Below are 22,204 nucleotides of genomic sequence, written 5' to 3'. Positions count from 1 at the left end.
TATTGTAACAAACCAAACAATGTAAAAATATCTAAAGTTGAATTAGTGGGCTCCTTCTCCCCGCAATCCATACCTATTATAATCATCATTAACAGAGTATTATATACCTTTCTTTGCCCTTCCTTTGCATATGCATTTATCTTGTTAAACAAATATGGCATTATGTAATCTGTAATGTATTTTTTATTTTAATTACGGTGTCATTTATATAAAATGCTCATATTTAATGTATGTGTGTTATAATTTTTTTTTTTTTTTTTTTTTTTTTGAGCAAGATCTGGCTGTATCGCCCAGGCTGGAGTGTAGTGGTGCAATCTCGGCTCACTGCAACCTCTGCCTCCTGGGTCCTGGTTCAAGCAATTCTCTTGCATCAGCTTCCTGAGTAGCTGGGATTACAGGCACGCACCACCATGCCCAGCTAATTTTTGTATTTTCAGTAGAGATGGGGTTTCACCATATTGGACAGGCTGGTCTTGAACTCCTGACCTTGTGATCCACCCCCACTTTGGCCTCCCAAAGTGCTGGGATTACAAGCGTGAGCCACTGTGCCTGGCCTATACATCTTTTTTTAACAGTGTATAACTCAAATTTATTACAGTTGACCTTCAAGTACTGATATACAAATCCTTATATATGAACCTCATGTATATTAGAACTTTGTATCAGAACCTTATTTATATGATATATATAATGATATGCAAATTCCTAAGAACCTTACCCCAGAATAATCTAGTATTCTCCTTCTAGCCTTCCTACTATTGTCATACATTTTATGTCTACATATGTTATGAAGCTCACAATACATTTCTGTTGTTTCTGCTTTAAACAACTATGTTTGACTAGGCATAGTAGCTCATGCTTGTAATCTCAGCACTCTGGGAGGCCAAGGCACGAAGATTCCTTGAGACCAGGAGTTCAAGATCAGCCTGGGCAACATAGTGAGACCTCATCTCTATTAAAAATTAAAAAAAATTAGCTGGGCATGGTGACACATGCCTATTGTCCCAGCTGCTTGGGAGGCTGAGGTGGGAAGATTGCTTGAGTTGGGAAATTGAGACTGCAGTGAGCTGTGATCCTGCCACTATACTTCAGTCTGGGTGACAGAGTGAGACCCTGTCTCAAAAAGAAAAACAACAGCAGCAGCTTAGGTTTAAAATAGGCTAAAAAATTAAGGAAAACAATCTATTATATTTATTCACACATTTACTTTTTTTATTCTTTGTTCTTTTGTATAGATTTAATTTTCTTCTCGTCATTTTTTTTTTTCTACCGGAATAATTTCCTTTAATATTTTTGTAGTGCAGTTCTGCTGGTGATGAATTTTCTCAACTTTTGTATGTCAGAAGAGTATTCATTTTACCTTTGTTTTTGAAAGAAGTTATTTTTGTGCCTAAATTTGTAGGTTGACAGTTACCTTTTTTTTTCTTTTGGTACTTATTGCTTTATTGTCTTTTGATTTGTATTGTTTCTGATGAGAATCCCCTGTCAGCCTTATCATTGTTCCTCTCTATGGAATATGACTTTTTACTCTAGCTGCTTGTAAAGTTTTCTTTTCTTTTTCTTTTTCTTTTTGAGACAGGGTCTTGCTTTGTTTCTCCGTCTGGAGTGCAGCGGTGTGATCACAGCTTACTGCAACCTCCAACTCCCATGCTCAAGTGATCCTCCCACCTCAGCCCCCCAGGTGACTGGGAATATAGGCATGTACTACCATGCCTGGCTAATTTTTAAAACTTTTTGTAGAGAAAAGGTCTTGCTATGTTGCCCATGCTGGTCTTGAACTCTTGGCCTCAAGCGATTCTCCCATCTTGGCCTCCCAAAGTGCTGGGATTACAGGCATAAGACACTGCTCCTGTCCAAAAGGTTTTCTCTTTATTCCCTCCCTTTTTTTAAAGCAGTCTGATTATGATGTACCTTGGTGTCATTTTTCTTTGTTTCTTCTGCATAGGGCTCGTTGAGCTTCTGAGACCTGGAATTACCAGTTTTCATGAATTTGAAAAATTCTCAGACAATATTTCAAGCATTTTTCCAACTACACATTTATGATGTCTTTTGAAGGTGTTCCACAGTTCACTGTTGCTCTTTTTTTTTTTTTTCAAGTCTAATTTCTTTCTGTGTTTATTTTGGATAGATTTTTATTGCTAATAGCTATATCTTCATGTTCACTAACCATTTAGTCTGATCTGTTAATCCCATTCAGTGTATTTTTAATATAAGACATTGCATTATTTATCTCTAGACTTTTGATTCGGGTCATTTTTATGTATTTTTTTTATCTCCTTATATTTTTGCTTTCCTCTTCCTTCTTGAGTATTTGGACTACATTTATTGTAGCCGTTTAATACCTTTCTATTAAGTCTATCAGTCATTTCTACTGATTGAATTATGAATCATATTTTTTGGCTTCTTTGCATGCTTGGCAATGTTTAATTAGATGTTAGTCACTGTGAATTTTATATCATGGGGTGCTGAAGTTTTTAAAATTTCTGTAAGTACTTCTGGGCTTTTCCTTGGACTCATTTATATTACCTGAAAACAGCTGAATCTTTTTGAGGCTTTTTGGCAGCATTAGGACCATCCAGAATGGCTTTTACTCTAGGATTAATTTGGTCACATCTCAGAAGTCATCCAGTCCTAGGAATAACCTGTCCATCAATCAGCCAGTGTGGAAAGATTGCCTAAATAAGGGACATCAAGGAGAGTCTTAAGAAAGGTATTTCCAGGTTGTTTCAGCAGTGGTGTGTAGTGGTGTGATCACAGCTCACTGCAACCTTCGTGTGAAATATGTTTCATAATTCTTTGTTTTATTAAAATATATGGAGGGCTATGTTATGATAGCTTGCTAGTGAATAATCAAATGATTATTTGTAATAGTTTCATAATGACCTGAAAGAGTTATCATTCCTCCCAAGGTGCCTAACACATCCAGAGGCAGATGATGCTGTCTTGGTATCATAACATTATTTGCAATGGTTATAAAGAAATGACATATATTTATTTCTCACACTAATTAATATTATTTTAATCTCCTTGATCTGTATCCTTTCTAGGAAGAGCGTGTTGTGAATCACATGGCAGCAAAAATTATTGAAAATGTCTGTACCACCTTTTCTGCTCAGGCCCAGGGCTTTATTACAGGAGAAATCGGACCCATTTTATGGTACCTATTCAGACACTCCACTGCCGATTCTCTTAGGATAACAGCAGTATCGGTAAGATGAAGCATCTTTTGGGGATATATCTGGGTATCTTTAAACAGCAAGCTTGAAGAAAATATTAGAATAAGAATAAATTTAATTGAATAGGTAGGAAACTGAAATCTCAGAGTAATATTGAGAGAAATCACTTGATTTTCTTCTAAAAGAGAATTTTGAAAACTTGGAGCTGGAAAACTTTGAGACTGTGAGAGAATTTCAGTAAAACCTTGTTAGGACTATGGTATTATGGTTTCAAAATCTAATTAATAAATTTATTTATTTTGAGACAGAGTGTCCATCTGTCGTCCAGGCTGGCGTGCAGTGGTGTGATCTCGGCTCACTGCAACCTTCACCTCCTGGGTTCAAGCAGTTCTACTGCCTCAACCTCCCAAGTAGCTGGGACTACAGGCATGCACCATCAGGCCTGGCTTAATTTTTTGTATTTTTGTAGAGGTGGGGGTCTTGTCATGTTGCCCAGGCTGGTCTTGAACTCCTGGCCTCAAGCGATCTGCCTGTCCTGGCCTCCCAAAGTGCTGGAATTACAGGGATGAGCTACCGCACCCAGCCTCAAAAAAAATTTAGAGGCGATAGTAGAAAACTGTGGCAGTATATAGGGTACAGTGTTTGGTTTGTTATATTTTTAGTGTTCCCTGACTTTTCCCTGTTAGCATCCCCATTCAGATTTTGTGTCAAATGAGTTTATCATGTGGTTCAGATGAATTCATTTTAATGTTCAAGCATCTGTGATTTTGCTGTTTTTGTGTTTTGATTGGTTGCCTACTACTTTACTCATGTGGTTATAATAACTTGGTATAAAGGATAATTATGTATAAAGATGTGTTAACGCACTTGTATCAATTTAATAGTCTACTGAACAAATATAACCCTCTCTCCTATGATTTATTTAAATACCCCTTTGAGTTAGCAGTCTTGTCTGGGCTCTCAAATGCTATGTGGCATCCTTGTTGTATTTCTCTAGTTCAGCTCACTCTTGCACTACTCTCTGTGGGCAATTTCTTACTTTGTCTTCTTTCCTTATACCCTCAACCCTTCATTTTCATCACACATCCTCACTCATGACTTTCCCCTTGCTCCCCAGGGAAAAGTGAAGGCATCTGATGGGAACTATCCCAACTGCCTTCTGCCATATAAGTAGACTTATTTACCTGCACATCTGTCGTCTCTCAATTCTGTCCTTCCTGGTACCATTGACAAGCTGTTCCTTCTCTTGTCAGAGACAAACCTCTTCATGTTTCTCCAAATCTTCTTCCTGGTCCCTTCTTGGGAACCTCACTCAAATGGTTATTTTTGCCCTTTCCTGAATCTCAAATCTTTCCTTCTCTACTAGATCCTTCTAGTCAGCATTTCAGTGTTTTTTAATTCACCACCCCCGCCGCCCCCACAACACACACAATCTTGGCTGCATATCCCCCCACTCCTAGCCATACCTCTTTAAAGAGTTATTGCTGCAGACTGTTGTTCCTTTCTGGCCCACGTTACCCTTTTAGCCCAGTCTGGTGCTGTCCAAAAAATACCACTGAAGCTAATCTTGCTAAGGTGACTAGTAACTTTCGTGTTGCTAAATCCTGTGGGTATTTATGGAAAATTTTCAGTTATGTTACCTGTATAATCTTGAAGATCAATGGATATAAATCCTGCTCCTGATTACCATTAAGAAAGGATATATAGCATTGATTATACACACGTCTGTTTCAGGAGCCACATGTTTTCAAAATTACAAAAACCCGCAACTAATTATGGTATTAATAATTACAGGTATGCGGCCGGGCGCGGTGGCTCAAGCCTGTAATCCCAGCACTTTGGGAGGCCGAGATGGGCGGATCCCGAGGTCAGGAGATCGAGACCATCCTGGCTAACACGGTGAAACCCCATCTCTACTAAAAAATACAAAAAACTAGCTGGGTGAGGTGGCGGGCGCCTGTAGTCCCAGCTACTCGGGAGGCTGAGGCAGGAGAATGGCATGAACCCGGGAGGCGGAGCTTGCAGTGAGCTGAGATCTGGCAACTGCACTCCAGCCTGGGTGACAGAGCGAGACTCCGTCTAAAAATAATAATAATAATAATAATAATTATTATTATTATTATTATTACAGGTAAATAGTCAGAAAGAGTTACAAAGTATACCAGTGAACTTTCTTGAGGCGCCTTTGAATAATATTTTAAGACATTCATTTTAATCCTGAGCCTTTAGAAAAATCTGTCTTGGTTTAATTGGGCTTACGTTATAAAGATTACATTATAAAGATTTTCATCTTTATACTCAGCATGGTTTCTTTTCTTGGCAAAGGTTTTTTCAGTTGTTCCCACCAAAGTCTCATACCTTCTAGTCCTTCCTTTTTTCATCTGATGCATCAAGTTTGACTCTTTTATCTTGGGCTTCTTATGACTTGCACTTAGCATTTATCTGAATCATTAATTTTTAATTGAAATTTTGCCAGTTGTCCCAATAGTGTCTCCTTTTTCTTTTCTGTGCCAAGATCCTGTTCAGTAGCATGGATTGTATTTTCTTTTCTTTCTTTCTTTCTTTTTTTTTTGAGATAGAGTTTTGCTCTTGTTGCCCAGGCTGGAGTGCAGTGGTGTGATCTTGGCTCACTACAACCTCTGCCTCCTGGGTTCAAGCGATTCCTGTGCCTCAGCCTCCCGAGTAGCTGGGATTACAGACACCTGCCACCATACCCGGCTAATTTTTGTATTATTAGTAGAGACGGGGCTTCACCATGATGGCCAGGCCGGTCTTGAACTCCTGACCTCAGGTGATCCACCCGCCTCAGCCTCCCAAAGTGCTGGGATTACAGGCGTGAGCCACTGCACCCGGCTGTATTTTGTTTTCATAGCTCTTTAGTCTCCTCCAGTCTGACAGAGTTCTTCAGTCTTTGTGTTTTTCATGTCATTTACAATTTTTAGAGTGCACAGCTTTTATTTTGTGGGGTGAGGCCCAGCTTGGGTCTGTCTGTGTTTCCTCAGTAAACCTCCATAGCATCCATTGATGACTGTTAACTGTACCAGATACCTCTGTGGTGGTTGCTATGTGATGATTATCCTTTTGCATCATTCTCTTTACATCAGAGGTTGGCAAATATTTTCTGTAAAGGACCAGATAATAAATATTTTGGGTTTTGCAGGTCATAAACAGTCTCTGTTGCATATTCTTTTGCTTTCAGTAACCCTTTAAAAATGTAAACACCATTTTTTTTGCATTGATCATTAGCTATGCAAATGATTTTGATAGTCTTATATATAAGTTGGAATTCTATTTTGAGGAAGCACTTTCCCTTCTTCAACGTGCATATACATATTTATATCAGCATGGACTCGTGGATATAGATTTTATTCAATGGGTTGTAATGTGATACTATTACTGCTACTGCTTATTATTTGGGTGCTCTAATCATCCCAGATTTGGCCAATGGGATCCTTTCAAGATGACTTCTGTGTCCTTGGACTTATTTCTGTCACTGAGCACTTCCTTAACTCCTGATACTACGTACCGTTCTGGGCTCCTTTTGTGCTCTTCCTGTGCCAGCCTTGGAATCAGTCATTTCTCCAAGAAATCCTAAGTTTTTCAAAACGAAGATCTGGGTGCTCTTTGTGTTCATTCCCTGGGGAGTGTCATTGTTGCTTCTCAGTATTCAAAGCTGGATAAAATATATGTACCCATGCATACACATTTATATTTTAAAAATGTCTGTCAATGTACACATTTGGAAAAAACCTCATGAATTTATATTTTAATTTTAATACCTCAGAATTCTTTCTAGTCTTCCCTCTTTCTTTTTTTTTTTCTCAAAACGGAGTCTTGCTCTGTTGCCCAGGCTGGAGTGCAATTGCGCGATCTCGGCTCACTGCAACCTCCACCTCCTGGGTTCAAGTGATTCTCCTGACCCTGCTTCCTGAATAGCTGGGATTACAAGGGCGCATCACCACATCCAGCTAATTTTTTTGTAGTTTTAGTATAGAGGCCGTTTCACCATGTTGGCCAGGCTGGTCTCAAACTCCTGACCTCGTGATCTGCCCACCTTGACCTCCCAAAGTGCTGGGATTACAGGCGTGAGCCACCACGCCTGGTCTAGTCTTCCTTCTTTCTGTGTTTGTAAATCTCTTCTCAGAGAGAAACTGGGTTCTCATTATTCTCAGTATACTTACTGATTTGTTCATTCAGTTCATTTGTTCCCCTTAGTGTAGCCAATTCCCATTGACTCCACACTGGAGGCCTCCTCCATGTTACCCCACCCTTCCTTGCTGCTACCACTCTGCTTCCTTGGGCACTCCTCAGCTCAGCACGCTCTTTTCCCTTGTTGACCTCCTTTCTCAGACTGCCATATGGATACTGGGTGGGAAGATTAGGAAGGAGTATTAAGAAAGCAAAGGGCTAGAAGTCCTCTTTGATACTTTCCTTTCCCTTAAGTTCTTCCACTTTATTGTTTACAACCAGCTGGTCAACCTGTCCTATGATTCTAACTCATCAGCATCTCTCAGATCTGCCCACATCTCTCTGCAGCTGTATGGCTACTTCCATAATCCAGGCCACGACCATCTCTCACCTGGAGTAGCTTTCTAAATGGTCTTCCGAAGTCCAGTTTTAGGCTCCACCAACTTGATTCTCCACACAAAATGAACTTCATAAAATCATATCTCCTCTTCTTACATGCTTAAACTTTTCAAAGCTTTCAATTTTTTGGAAGGGTTAATAATACTTTATTCATAGTACTAGGTAGAAGTTGAAAATTGATGACTGCTTTAAGGTAATATTAATGTTAAAAGCAGCAATTTTGCTTAGTAAATTAGTTACGTTTATTTTATTATAATGTCATACATGTTAAACTCCTTGAAATCTAAGACTATGTTTTATTTATCTCTTTCTGTTTGATACCAGGCCTGTTGATAGCAAGTTAAGATTTTTCTCCCAAAGATTAAGAGGGAGCATCCTGCCCTACATGTGAATAGAGGGCAGAGGTTAATAAGATTAAACTCCCCTCTTTACTGGGAGACAAAGAGGAATTGGCCATAAAATTCCTGCTAATAATAAAAGGCAGGTGGGGAACAGCATGAGATCGTTATACAGTTACTCTAACATCATAATCTTAAGAAAAAAAATTGCACCTGCATGGTTAACAGATTTACATGAGGATTTATTAAAGACTGAGGATATAGGAACTGAGAATATGCATTTGGAAGATAATTCACACACATTCCTGGCAAGGAATGACAACTGCCTCCTCTCTGGGATGGCTTACAGAGCTGAATCTCCTTCTTAAGGTCTTTTTCGCTATTTACCTCTCAGGAGCATGTCTTGGAGGATACATTTGGTGATACAGGTCAGAATTCTTAACATGATCTTCAATATCTTGCATGATTTGGTGCTTGCCTACCTCTTCGGTTCCATCTCGTAACACTCATTCCCTCCCTCACTCTGTCTCCAAACTTACCTTCAGACATTTCCTAGGATTTCCAAGCATTTTTCTGCCTCAAGACCTTCCCCCCTTGCTGTTTCCTTTGCTTGGATGTTCTCTGCTGGTTTTTACATCGCCAGTTCCTTATTTCAGATCTCACCTTAAGTGTCACCTCCTCAATTAGGACCTCCCTGACTCTGCTCTGTCCCCTCTAATGAACACAGCTTTATTTATTTAATGTATTTATACACAGTGTTTTTTTTTTTTTTTTTTTTTTTGGAGACAGAGTCTCGCTCTGTCACCCAGGCTGGAGTGCAGTGGTGTGATCTCAGCTTACTGCAACCTCTGCCTCCTGGATTCAAGCAATTCTCCTGACTCAGCCTCCTGAGTAGCTCAGATTACAGGTGTGCACCACCATGCTTGGCTGATTTTTGTATTTTTAGTAGAGACAGGGTTTCACCATGTTGGTCAGGGTGGTTTCGAACTCCTGACCATGTGATCCACCTGCCTCTGCCTCCCAAAGTGCTGGAATTACAGGCGTGAGCCACCGCATCTGGCCTCATGCACAGTTTTTTTCATTAGTGTAAGTTCTAGGAAGACAGAAGTCCTGTTGTTCCTTTTCTGGGCACGTGGTAGGTGCTGAGTAGATATCTGCTAATCAGATGAATGAATGAGCAGGTGGAGTATAGCATGGCTTAGTGCTGAGGGAGCAACCTGTACACGTTGTTCCACTTGTAACCATCTGGATTTCCTGCCTGTCAGTGATTTTCTGACCTATTTCTCCTAACAATCTCTTGGCTCCATAGATTGTTCTACACCAGTGTGTTCTCTCCACACCAGCAACATTAACATTTCCTGGGAACTTGATAGAAGTGTTGTTTATTGGGCCCAAACTCAGACTTACTGAACAAGAGTCCCCCGTGGGGAGAGGCCAGTAATCTCTATTTCAACATGCTTCCAGGTGATTTTGCCTGCTGATATTTAAGAACCACTGCCCTAGTCCTTGCAGCTCTTAAAATACACCAGTGTGGCTTAGAGTAAAATATAACTAACTTGTCCTTTCCACTCAGGAGTGGCAGCATTGGTAGGTATTGGTAGTTGGAAGGAGTGGACCTGACTTGGGGAATGTGTTGAATAGATAAAAGTGATTCTTAGACTTGTTGGGATTATAGGGAAAATCTCTATAGGGACCATAGTGAGAACCAGAGAAACCTGTAGAGTTGGATTGAGTACAGTGGCTCCTATGAGAGAGGTAGCTAAAGTAATCATAATTACTGAAGTGCTGAGATGAAAAGGTGTCAAAAAGTGAAGAAGTATGCAGGATAGTGGTTCTCACTGGGGTTGGAGGGGAGCTTTTCAAGCAACATTGACTACTTCCTCTTCTCTGTCCACCCCCTGCCCCTATTCTGATATATCTTAAGATCTCTCAGGGGTCAGATAAGAGTGTGTGTAGTTTGAAAAACCTCCCAGGGTAATTTCATATGACATCAAAAAATCATTTGAAATACCAAAAAGAAATGGTTCTTAAACGTTTTCTTCCTTGGCGATTCTGCTCATATGTTTCTAACAGATATGCAGCCTTCAATTTTGAGTGAGTGTGTTTCTTGGAAACTGCTTTTATTGAACAGACTAAGAAAATTCAAATTCTGGAGGTAACACTAAATGTTCTTTTCGAAGTAAATTTTGAAGTGAATTTTGAACTGGAACAATTTTTTTCCAATTTAAAAATATAATCTCAGAGTCTTTTTTTTTTCTTGAGATGGAGTTTTACTCTTGTTGCCTAGGCTAGAGTGCAGTGGCATGATCTTGGCTCATTGCAACTTCCACCTTCCGGTTTCAAGTAATTCTCCTGTGTCAGCCTCCCGAGTAATTGGGATTACAGGCACCCGCTAGCAGGCTAGGCTAATTTTTGTATTTTTAGTAGAGATGGGGTTTCACCTTGTTGGCCAGGCTGGCCTCGAACTCCTGACCTTGTGATCTGCCTGCCTCAGTCTCCCTGAGTTCTGGAATTGCAGGCATGAGCCTCTGTGCCCGACCAGACTCTATTTTAATAAGTAAATGTTTAAAAATCACATCACTGAAGATCAGATTTGATTTGATTTCTTTTTTTTTGATTCAGAAAATACAAGTACTAGTGTGCTGGTAAGGCTCTGTGCATCTTCTCAGTTGCTCAGAAGCCTTCAACCGAGTTTGATATTTAGAAGTGAATTAGAGTATTTTCTGCATGAGCTTTTCAAAACGGAAAGTCTGTTAGGCTGTTGCACGGCATTCTGAAGAAGATCCATTCCATTTGTCCAGAAGTAGTCTGGGAAAATCTTTTATTAAGACATTTCCCCATCATAACTGGGTAGGGATTTTATATCAGTGGAAAGTCGGTTTTGCAGTGCCAGCTCCTCCAAGAATTGTTATAGTGCTAATGAGACTTATTGTTTTGCTGTGTTGAAGTCATTGCTGAGAGAATCCTAATTTGCTAGAAAAATTCTGATCTTTAGCGACATCACTTCAAATGATCTTTTTTAAAAAAAAATACTTGGATTAGGAAAATAATTAAACAATACTGTTTTGATTTCATAAACAGCAATTTTAGATTCATTTTTAAAACTTTCACAATTTTTATTTTTTAATTAAAGAATGCTTTTTATACACACACACATACACACACCCCTACCTCTCAAAATTTTAAAATTATAACCAGATTTTTAGAATGGAATTCATTTTTCTATTGTGTTACATGAACACAGATAAAAAAAATAAAGTGAATTCATTTTTAATATTCCTTTTTTCAGATATTACTACTATTAATACTTTTCTACCAAAACTCATGCAATTTGGAGTTTAGATTTGAAGAACCCTAGTTTCGTATTTTCTAAACCATATCTAATTTACCCATCTGTAGCTTTTTTGAAAGAAAGAGGACACACTGAAAAGTTATTTGAAAAATGCCCAAAGCAGAGTTTAATTATTTGATTGCATGTCATTCTGATATGGATATCTCTAAATGAATAAAAATCCCTGGTATATGTTTGAAATGGAGTCAGTGATTATTAATTCTATAGGTGTTTGTAGAATTTTATAGGTGTTTCATATGATAGTTCCACAAGGAAAGGGACTTGTTTTTAGGGAGAAGTATATAGTTCGTGCTCTACAAATGCTCATTTTTTCAGTGTATATATTTACTTGTTTATTTCAGAAATGGCAGTAAATGTATACGTTATTAATTAAAAAATCTCCCATAAATGTTTATTTCAATACAAGTTAAAAAGTATCTAATATAGTCATTGGCATTGGAGTGCAACTTTAAATATTACTATAAAGTAATATGCATTTACTGGAAAAATTTGAATGGTATAAACGTGAAAGATCGAAGGTTCTTTGTGGCCCCATTCCTACCTCCTACCTCTCAGTCCTGCCCTCAAGAGGAAGCATCTGGAAAAAAGTCCTTCCTTGTCGTGAGTTATATTTACCTTTTCCTTTCTGGCTATAATAAAGTCATCTTGGCATTTTCATAAAGATTGGAGCTGGATGCAGTGGCTCACACCTGTAATCCCAGTACTTTGGGAGGCTGAGGTGGGCAGATCATCTGAGGTCAGGAGATTGAGACCATCCTGGCTAACACGGTGAAACCCCGTCTCTACTGAATGACATTTAAAGGAAATTTATTCTTGGAGAGAAAAAGGTTTTTAATTTTTTTCTAAGATGATTAAGAAAATGGAAATAGTTTTCAAAGTCTTGTATCTTTTTTATATCTCCCTCCCTCCTGTCCCTCCTTTTGACATCATTATTTGTTTGTTTTATATTTGATCTTTTTGTTATTAATCAAGGTTATAAATCTGTTTAAAATATAAATCAGGGAGAGAGAGCTTATATGATATTATAATGAGTGTTTTTATAAAACTATTCCTAGCTTAAGCTTATTTCTCTCTTTGGAGTCTCTCATGTACACACGGAATATCATCATGTCTTTCTTTTCCTTAAAACCTTTCAAGACCTTCCCTTTCCTTATGGCATAAATTTTTAAGTTCCTAGCTTTGTTGACCAACTCTGGCTCCAGCCTGCTTTTCTAGATAGATCATAAGGTTTTCTTCTTTCCTACTGTGTACTTCTTTTTCTGCACTTGATAAATGTTCTAATTGCATCAGACACCTTACATGTTTATGTCTCCATGTGAATACTTGTTCTGTTCTCTCAAGCTTGAATTTCTTTTTAACTCACTTGTTCACCTATTTCCCATCTACCCTTCAAAAACTGGCTCAGCGTCATCTTATTTATATACCTTTTATTGACTTTTTCTTCCTTTCCAAGCACAATTAATTGAGCCCACTTCTATTCCAATACTTAATACATTCTGTTAGCTGATTTTAAGTTTCATGTCTAATAGTCTGAGAGCAATTTAGGAACAGTCTGGGGTCTGATTACATCAGTTTAATTCCCTGCTTTGCTACTTACTAGCTATATGCCTCTCAGCAAGTTACTTAACTACTGTATGCTTTAGTTTTATCATCTATAAAATGAAGATAATAAACTACCCTTCTCATATTTGTTAGAAGAATTAAATAATCTTCAGATATTTACAGATAGTGTTCCTCACATTGTAAACAATAAATGCCAGATATTCACTTTTACAACTGTTTTTCAGCACTTAGTTCATTATCTGAAGGTATTTGATAATGTATTTTATTAATTAAAGGGAAATTTTTCTATATAGGTTTATGGATTTATCAATTTAATGGTTATTGCTACAGTAGTCTCTAGTGTTTTAAAACAACTTTAGCTTTTATTGGCAGCCAGATTGTTTTATTTTTAAGTTTGTTGAAAATTTCCAACTTTCTTGTGCCAAAATATGTAATAAAAGAGCCAAGTAAGCACCTTCTACTCCTTGACACAGAAGCCTGTGTTACCTTTCAGGGGAATGATTGATGCACTTGGAGTTGCCTGACAGATCTGTTCTCTTGTCTTTGTAGGCCTTGTGTAGAATCACTCGCCATTCTCCTACTGCCTTCCAGAATGTTATTGAAAAGGTGGGACTGAACTCAGTAATAAACTCCCTGGCCTCTGCCATCTGCAAAGTTCAGCAGTACATGTTGACCTTATTCACTGCCATGTTGTCCTGTGGGATTCATCTTCAAAGACTAATCCAAGAAAAGGTTTGACTTAGGTTTTACCTGTTACTCTACATTAAAAATTGTTGTTTTCTTCTGCAATTTTAGTGGTTCTGCAAGTAATGTCGTGTTTGTAGAATTCATTTTTCATCCCAAGAGGCCTTTTTGAACTTTGCCAAACCTTTGTACCACAGAGTGTTCATCCGAACATGTTATAAGAGCCTTTTAGTGATTAAAATAGAAATTCTTTAAGTGGCTTCTGTCTGCTTGTCCCATTTTGGTAATGTTAAACTAGAAAATGTCTCAGTGCTTCCTATGTACTGGCACATCTTATGCCTCACCAACTCCAGCTTCCATCTCTTTCTCCCATATCCTTTGCCTTTTTTAGGGGGAGGAGTCCCTTTATAGTTTTCTGCTTACGCTGTCCTATTTTTATTCCTTTCCTTGTAATACCCTGCCAGTCAAAATTATAGAGCCCCCATTCTGTTTTTAACCTATCCTCTTCTAGTCCTTTATATGCCTTTATTGTATATACAGTAGAGTTTGTAAGTATTAAATTCATATCACCGAACTGTATAGTGATAAACAGGTCTCTCTAGTAGCCTTTCTCGAAGTGTCTTCTCTAGCTCATTGCTAAAGGGTGATCCCTGGACCAGCAGCATTGACATCACCTAGAAGCATGTTGGAAATGTAGACTCTTAGGCCCCATGCAGACCTGCTGAATCAGAATCTACATTTTAGTGAGATCTCTAGGTGATTTGTTTGAACTTTATGGTTTGAGAAGTTCTGCCTGAGAATATTAGTGTTTGATGATGTGTTAACAGGTAAAAAATAAAGTAGGTCTGGCTATATATAAATTTGGAAAGCAATGAGTGTAACTTAGAAATATTTTCAGTTGTACAATTTTTCCCAGTTTTTAATATGCTAATGTGTATTGTGATTGTGAATTCTCATGAGGAGAATGTAGTGTGCAGCATTATTTCAACCAGTCATTCTTTTTTCTTTTTTTTTTTTTTTGAGGTGAAGTCTCGCTCTGTTGCCCAGGCTGGAGTGCAGTGTGGCGCAATCTCGGCTCACTGCAAGCTCCGCCTCCTGGGTTCACGCCATTCTTCTGCCTCAGCCTCCCAAGTAGCTGGGACCACAGGCGCTCGCCACCAAGCCTGGCTAATTTTTTGTTTTTGTATATTTAATAGAGATGGGGTTTCACCGTGTTAGCCAGGATGGTCTTGATCTCCTGACCTTGTGATCAGCCTGCCTTGGCCTCCCAAAGTGCTGAGATTACAGGTCTTTTTTTCTATAAGAGGTAGAGAGGTATACCTTTCAATTCAGAGTTTTGCAAAACGTGTGAAGGTAACACTGCTTAGAAGTGTGGAATGGAACCACTTAAATACACTGTTTACCATGGTTCTTCTGCTTTAAATGAAACACATTTTGGTTTTTATGATAAAACTTAAAATTTCAGTAACTATTATGAGTAACCCTCAGATTTACATAGTAAACTTGATCTGTGGAAGTCCAAATAGAGGTAAACCACTTCTTGTCTTTAATTATTCTGATTTAGATTCTGCTAAGAAATTTGTGCCTCAGAGAAAGTATTTTTTTCTAACAAATCTATGTGTCTCGTTTTTGCTATTAAATTTTCACTCATTAAATGTTCTTATCATTATATCAGAAAAAGTAATACTTGAATAATTTTACCATGTAATCCATGGTTAGAAAGGCTGAGAGTTTTAGAAGAATTTGTGTGTGTGGGGGTGGGGGTGTGTGTGTGTGTGTGTGTGTGTTTTACCCTCAGCACAGGCATGGATTGATTGAGTTTCAAATATAGTATTTCACAAAAGCAGTAAAATAGGTTGTATATTAATATAATTTTAATTATTAATCATATATAACACTATTCCACATGTCTTAAGGAAATGAGCAATTGCATGGAATGATAAGCGGTCTTTTACTTTTGATTACTATTGGTACATTAAAAAAAGTTTTTATTGTGGTAGATAACACATAACAGAATTTATCATTTTAACCATTTTTAAGTGTACAGTTCAGTATTATTAAATATATTCACATTGTTGTGAAACAGAGCTCCAGAACCTTTTTATCCTGCAAAACTGAAACTCTATACACAAGAAATATTTTGGATGGTGGTGGATTTTATTTGAATCTTCTATTTTAGAGTACCTCTGACACTGAATTGGCAGGGGGAAGAAGGGTGCTACATTGATGTTGCTGGGTTGGGATGGAAGCACAGATCCCCAGTGGACTGCTTTTGTCACCTCAGGAGGTAGAAGAGCTCCTCATTACTGCTGGGTGAGAGTGCGAGGCCAGGCTTTCCACCAGGACTCCTCTGATGCTACCCTGGCTGCTGAGGGGGAAGGATCCTCATTATTGCCTCCACTGATACTGGTGGAGTGGAACGGATGCCTCATCACTGGGGAAACATTGTGCAGCATGATGGAAGACTCTCTATCGTTTGTTTGGGATGAAAGCCCCAGCTCCTTGCTTGGTCTTTTGTGACACCACTCTGGCAGGGGATAATGTTGGGGCACCTTGCCATGGTCACATGATGTTGGAAGTCTAGGCTCCCTACTTGCTCTTTGCTGGTGTGGTTTCTCCATGGTGCTTGGCTGAAGTAGAGTAGCTATTTTCTAAAAATTTTCTGTCTTGCCAGGCTGCCCCTCTCTTGGTCCTTTGGTTTGAGAGAGCTGTTTTTTCTTGTGTGTTTGTGTATGTATACCTGTTGGTGTTTCTAGGCTCTTGGATTTTTCAACACCCAATCTGGGATATAAGAAGCAAAAAGACAACTCAATGAATGCATTGCTGTATTGATCCTCAGGTTTCAAGGTCTCTAGGTGGTCTTCTGCCTTCTTTCCATGTATCTGTCATATTTGTTTTCTATATACTGTCCAGGGTTTTTGGCTGTACTTAGTGGTAGGAATAGGAGAAGTGCATCTTCTCTCTCATCTTGTAGTTTTTTAAATGTATCTGTGACACCCTCAAAAATGTACAATGAATTTTTATTTAGAATGCAAGGTTCTATTTTAATAAAAATATTAACAAAATTTAAAAAAATTACAGTATATTGAACATTTGCTTTTTTTTGTTTTTTTTTTCTTGAGATAGGGTCTCACTCTGGTTGTCCAGACTGGAGTACAGTGGTGTGATCTTGGCTCATTGTAGCCTTGGCCTTCTGGACTCAGGTGACCACCTCAGCCTCCCCAGTGGCTGGGATTACAGGCGTACACCGCCACATCTGGCTCATTTTTGTATTTTTTTATACACATGGGGTCTTACTATGTTGCCCAGGCTGGTCTTGAACTCCTGGATTCAAGCGATCCCCCGTTTCAGCCTCCCAAGGTGCTGGGATTACAGGTGTGAGCCACCATGTCTAGCCCTGAACATTTACTTTGGGCCAAATGATTTTCAACTCTGGGTCTTCCACAGATGAGACAGTGTGTTGAGTAATTTTGTCAAGTTCTTGGAATGTATAAGTGCTAGATATAAGTGCTTATGCCCTAACAGGAGGGGCTGATAATAAACAAGAAAACACAGTAATTTGGGATGGTTTTAGTGCGCTGAAGAACATAGAACAGGATATGTGATAGAGTGACTGTTAGGGGCAGTGTCCAGGTAGAGTGGAGCCAGACATTATTAGCCTAGGTTGGGACGGAGAACAGTCAGGGGAGACCTCTCTGAGAAGGTGCATTCTGGCCTTGGATGATAAGAAAGAGCTAGGAATGTGAAGATCTAGGGGCAGAACTTTGTGGTTCAGCCTTCATGAAGTGTGAGAGATCTTAGGGAGATGTGGGAAGAGAAAGAAGGTCAGCAAGGTTGGAGCACAGCCAGCAGGGAGGAAGGGACACGGAAGAATCTGGGCAGCTGGAAGAAGACCCAGCTCAGGTAGGGTCATGATATTGGCCTTCCTAAGGGGTTTTAGCACAATGATCATTGTCTTCGTGTTACTTAAAGAAAAGTGAGTGTCTTTGTCTATACATGTCTGTACATGTATGTTTGAGGTGCAGATTTACCAGCCTTATTATTGATAGGTTAGAATGAGTGGAAGAGGGAGAGACCCAGGAGCAAATACAAAGTTGCTTCCTGTTGAACAGGGAGAAGGAATTCTATGTGTTGTTTTTTAGCGGGATTGATGCTCATATATTATGGTCTTTTACGATGGAAACCCAGCCTCCAAAAGAGTTCATTCCCTTCCTTTTAAATAAAAGAAATTACTGTTTGCTACAGAAAACTTAGAAGACTCTAAAGAAGAAAACAAAATCAGCTGGAATCTCACTACCCAGATATAATTATTGTTAACATGTTGGTTTATCTCTTTTTAGTTTTCTGTCTGTGTCTATGCATTTTATGCACACATTTACCAAGTTAAAATAAAATTGTATTGATTTTTCTTACTATTTTCATGGGTGTTTTACTGTGTCATTAAATATTCCTCAGGGACATTAAAAAAACTTGTTATATGATTTATTTTGTGATGCACCAATAATTTAACTCTTCCTCCACTATTGAACTGTTTGGCTCCTGTTTTTTGGTTGCTACTCATCATGATACGATGAACACCCTGTTATCTACATCTTTGTGTTCACCTCTAATAGATTACCTCAAGTGTTACATACATTTGTAAGGCGCTGCATTAATGTTGCTAGATTGTTCTCTGGAAAAGTAGATTATGTGGGTACCATTTACTTGTAATTTAGCCAGTAATTGTTTAAGCCACATGCTGTATTTTCTTATAATAAAACCTAGAGTTTAACGTTATTTAATTATCAGTATACTTCATGTTTTCATAGTTATTTGTAGTTCATAATTAATCTCTGATTCTCCATTTGAAATTTGTAACTGTAGCCAGGTTTTCATCTTAAACTAACTAGGTGGTAGAGTCTATTCTCTTCTGAATCATACACATTTTCTTGAGTGGATATTTATGTATTGAAGGAACTTGTTCAGTTCACACTGTCATCTGCGTTAGCTACTTGGGTGTCAGTGTCCTTAGATGGTTATTATTTAGCAGCTATTTGGATGAGTAGCCATTTGCATCATGAGCGCTTGATTTATTTTGTGTCATCATCTTTAAAATGATTTGCTTGCCCATGGATGTGCTTAATAGAAGAAGGTTCCTTTATCCAAAACAAGTGTTAGTTCCATACACTGTGATGTAAAAAGTGAACAGTCATAACCAGAATGAGAGGGGACTTTTGATTAAAAATCAAAGTGACAAACCACCTTTTTCCATTTTTTTCCCCTAAACACTTAATAGGAAACTTTTTTTTTTTTGAGATGGAGTTTCACTTGATTTCCAGGCTGGAGTGCAATGGAGCGATCTTGGCTCATCGCAACCTCCGCCTCCCGGGTTCAAGCAATTCTCCTGCCTCAGACTCCTGAGTAGCTGGGATTAAAGGCATGCACCACCATGCCCAGCTGATTTTGTGTTTTTAGTAGAGATGGGGTTTCTCTATGTTGGTCAGGCTGGTCTCGAACTCCCAACCTCAGATGATCTACCTGCCTCGGCCTCCCAAAGTGCTGGGATTATAGGCGTGAGCCACCATGCCTGGCCAATAGGAAACTTTTTGAACTATTGGCAGATGGTACTTTATATATGATTCTTGAATCACTGCTAGATATAGGGAATTGATTACCTTTTTATAATTGAGATGCTTGAATGACTGACCAAGAAGCTTCTGGAAGACCTGATCAAGTAGAAGAAAGAACCTTGTAGGTTAGGTATGAGTTTATTTACTAATCCTTGTACTCCAAACTCTTTTATTTTTCTAGTTTACTTTGTAGTCATTTTTCTGCTACTTCCAAGCTGTTAATGTTTCCTGCAAATATTTCATTTTCAAGGCTGGAGGAGTTTGAGAGTTCATGGTTGTTTCCTGATGTTTATTGGGGAGAAATATGTTGGATGAGCTCATTACGATTTTCTATAATTATAATATCTAAAAACTTAAAGTAGTCAATGCTAATGTACTTTAATTGTTATCAGACTGTATAGTGACAAATGTTAGGATTCGTATGAGTAGTATAGAAATTCAAGCTGGGCACAGTGGTATGCACCTGCAGCCCCAATTACTTGGGAGGCTGTGACTGGAGGATTGCATGGACCTAGGAGTTCAAGGCCTGCCTGGACAACATGGTGAGACCCCATCTCTCTCTCTCTCTCTCTCTCTCTCTCTCTTTTTTTTTTTTGAGACAGTCTTGGTCTGTTGCCTAGGCTGGAGTGCAGTGGCATGATCTCAACTCACTGCAACCTCCGCCTCCTGGTTCAAGCAATTCTCATGTCTCAGCCCCCCAAGCAGCTGGGGTTATAGGCATGAGCCACTGCATCTGGCTAATTTTTGTATTTTTAATAGAGACAGAGTTTTGCCATGTTGGCCAGACTGGTCTTGAACTCCTGGCCTCAAGCAGTCTGCCCTCCTCAGCCTCCCAAAGTGCTGGGATTACAGGTGTGAGCCACTGCTCCTGGCTAAGATTCCATCTCTATTTAAATAAAAAAAGAAAATTCAGAATATGTGGAATACAGAACACCAAAGACCAAAGTTAAACATTTATCTCTCTGAGGTAATCACTGTAAAAAATTTGATATATATCCTTTCAAGTTCATACTTGCTATGCATATATATACATATACACATGTATACGTTGACATATTTCCCCCTTCCCTGCTCTCATGCTATTAGAGTCTTTTTTTTTTTGTAGAAATTGGACCGACTCTATGTTCTTTGCTGGCACATATTTCTCCTATTCAGTGATGTGTTACAAATGTGTGTTTAAGTCAATTTATGCAACTATTCAATATCATTTTAAAAGGTTACGATATACGATCATATGAAGATATTACAATTTATTCCAACAGTTCCCTTTTGTACATTTAATAATTTCTATTGATTTGCCAGGGAGAACATTCTCATGGCTAAATCCTTTTGTATGGACATCCTTAATTATTCCCTTAAGATAAACTTTTAAATAAATTTGCTGGATTAGCCTCATTTCTTAAAAAGTTTTTTTTTTTTTTTTTGAGATGGAGTCTTGCTCTGTCGCCCAGCGTGGAGTGCAGTGGCGCAATCTCGGCTCACTGCAAGCTCCACCTCCTGGGTTTATGCCATTCTCCTGCCTCAGCCTCCCAAGTAGCTGGGACTACAGGCACCCGCCACCACGCCAGGCTAATTTTTTGGTTTTGTATTTTTAGTAGAGACGGGGTTTCACCGTGTTAGCCAGGATGGTCTCGATCTCCTGACCTCATGATCCGCCTGCCTCGGCCTCCCAAAGTGCTGGGATTACAGGCGTGAGCCACTGCGCCAGGCTGTAACATGGTAGTTTTTTTTTCTTTTTATTATTTTACTTTAAGTTCTAGGGTACATGTGTAAACATGCAGGTTTGTTACATATGTATACATGTGCCATGTTGTGTGCTGCACCCCTTAACTTGTCATTTACATTAGGTATATCTCCTAATGCTATCCTTCCCCCCTCCCTCCACTCCCCGGCAGGCCCCAGTATGTGATGTTCCCCACCCTGTGTCCACGCGTTTTCCTTGTTCAATACCCATCTATGAGTGAGAACATGTGGTGTTTGGTTTTTTGTCCTTGTGATAGTTTGCTGAGAATGATGGTTTCCAGCTTCATCCATGACCCTACAAAGTACATGAACTCATCCTTTTTTATGGCTGCATGGTATTCCATGGTTTATGTGTGCCACATTTTCTTAATCTAGTCTATCATTGATGGACATTTGGGTTGGTTCCAAGTCTTTGCTATTGTGAATAGTGCCACAATAAGCATATGTGTGCATGTGTCTTTATAGTAGCATGATTTATAATCCTTTGGGTATATACCCAGTAATGGAATGGCTGGGTCAAATGGTATTTCTAGTTCTAGATCCTTGAGGAATCGCCACACTGTCCTCCACAATGGTTGAACTAGTCTACAGTGCCACCAACAGTGTAAAAGTGTTCCTATTTCTCCACATCCTCTCCAGCACCTGTTGTTTCCTGACTTTGTAGTGATCGCCATTCTAACTGGTGTGAGATGGTATCTCATTGTGGTTTTGATTTGCATTTCTCTGATGACCATTGATGATGAGCATTTTTTCATGTGTCTGTTGGCTGCATAAATCCTTTGCCCACTTTTTGATGGGGTTGTTTGATTTTTTCTTGTAAATTTGTTTAAGTTCTTTGTAGATTCTGGATATTAGCCCTTTGTCAGATGGGTAGATTGTAAAAATTTTCTCTCATTCTGTAGGTTGCCTGGTCACACTGATGGTAGTTTCTGTTGCTGTGCAGAAGCTCTTTAGTTTAATTAGATCCCATTTGTCAATTTTGGCTTTTGTTGCCATTGCTTTTGGTGTTTTAGTCATGAAGTCCTTGCCCATGCCTATGGCTTGAATGGTATTGGCTAGGTTTTCTTCTACAGTTTTTATGGGTTTAGGTCTACCATTTAAGTCTTTAATCCATCTTGAATTTATTTTTGTATAAGGTGTAGGGAAGGGATC

The 22,204-nt window shown here is 38.8% G+C and overlaps 1 protein-coding gene across 7 annotated transcripts in view; it reads left to right on the top strand.

Moving 5' to 3' along the window:
- The window catches only part of ULK4 (unc-51 like kinase 4), a 709,752-nt gene that overhangs the window by 158,995 nt on the left and 528,553 nt on the right, over positions 1-22,204 (top strand). For all 7 annotated transcript variants that reach the window (XM_050780350.1, XM_050780346.1, XM_050780348.1 and 4 more), the window contains 2 exons: positions 3,048-3,209; positions 13,566-13,748. In XM_050780350.1, the coding sequence (XP_050636307.1) occupies positions 3,048-3,209; positions 13,566-13,748 (345 nt within the window). The remainder of the gene's footprint in view (positions 1-3,047; positions 3,210-13,565; positions 13,749-22,204) is intronic.

The sequence above is a fragment of the Macaca thibetana genome, chromosome 2, assembly GCF_024542745.1.
Source record: "Macaca thibetana thibetana isolate TM-01 chromosome 2, ASM2454274v1, whole genome shotgun sequence".
NCBI lineage: Eukaryota > Metazoa > Chordata > Mammalia > Primates > Cercopithecidae > Macaca > Macaca thibetana.
Note: the sequence above shows the minus strand (reverse complement) of the source record. Positions and strands in the feature narration are given on the sequence as shown.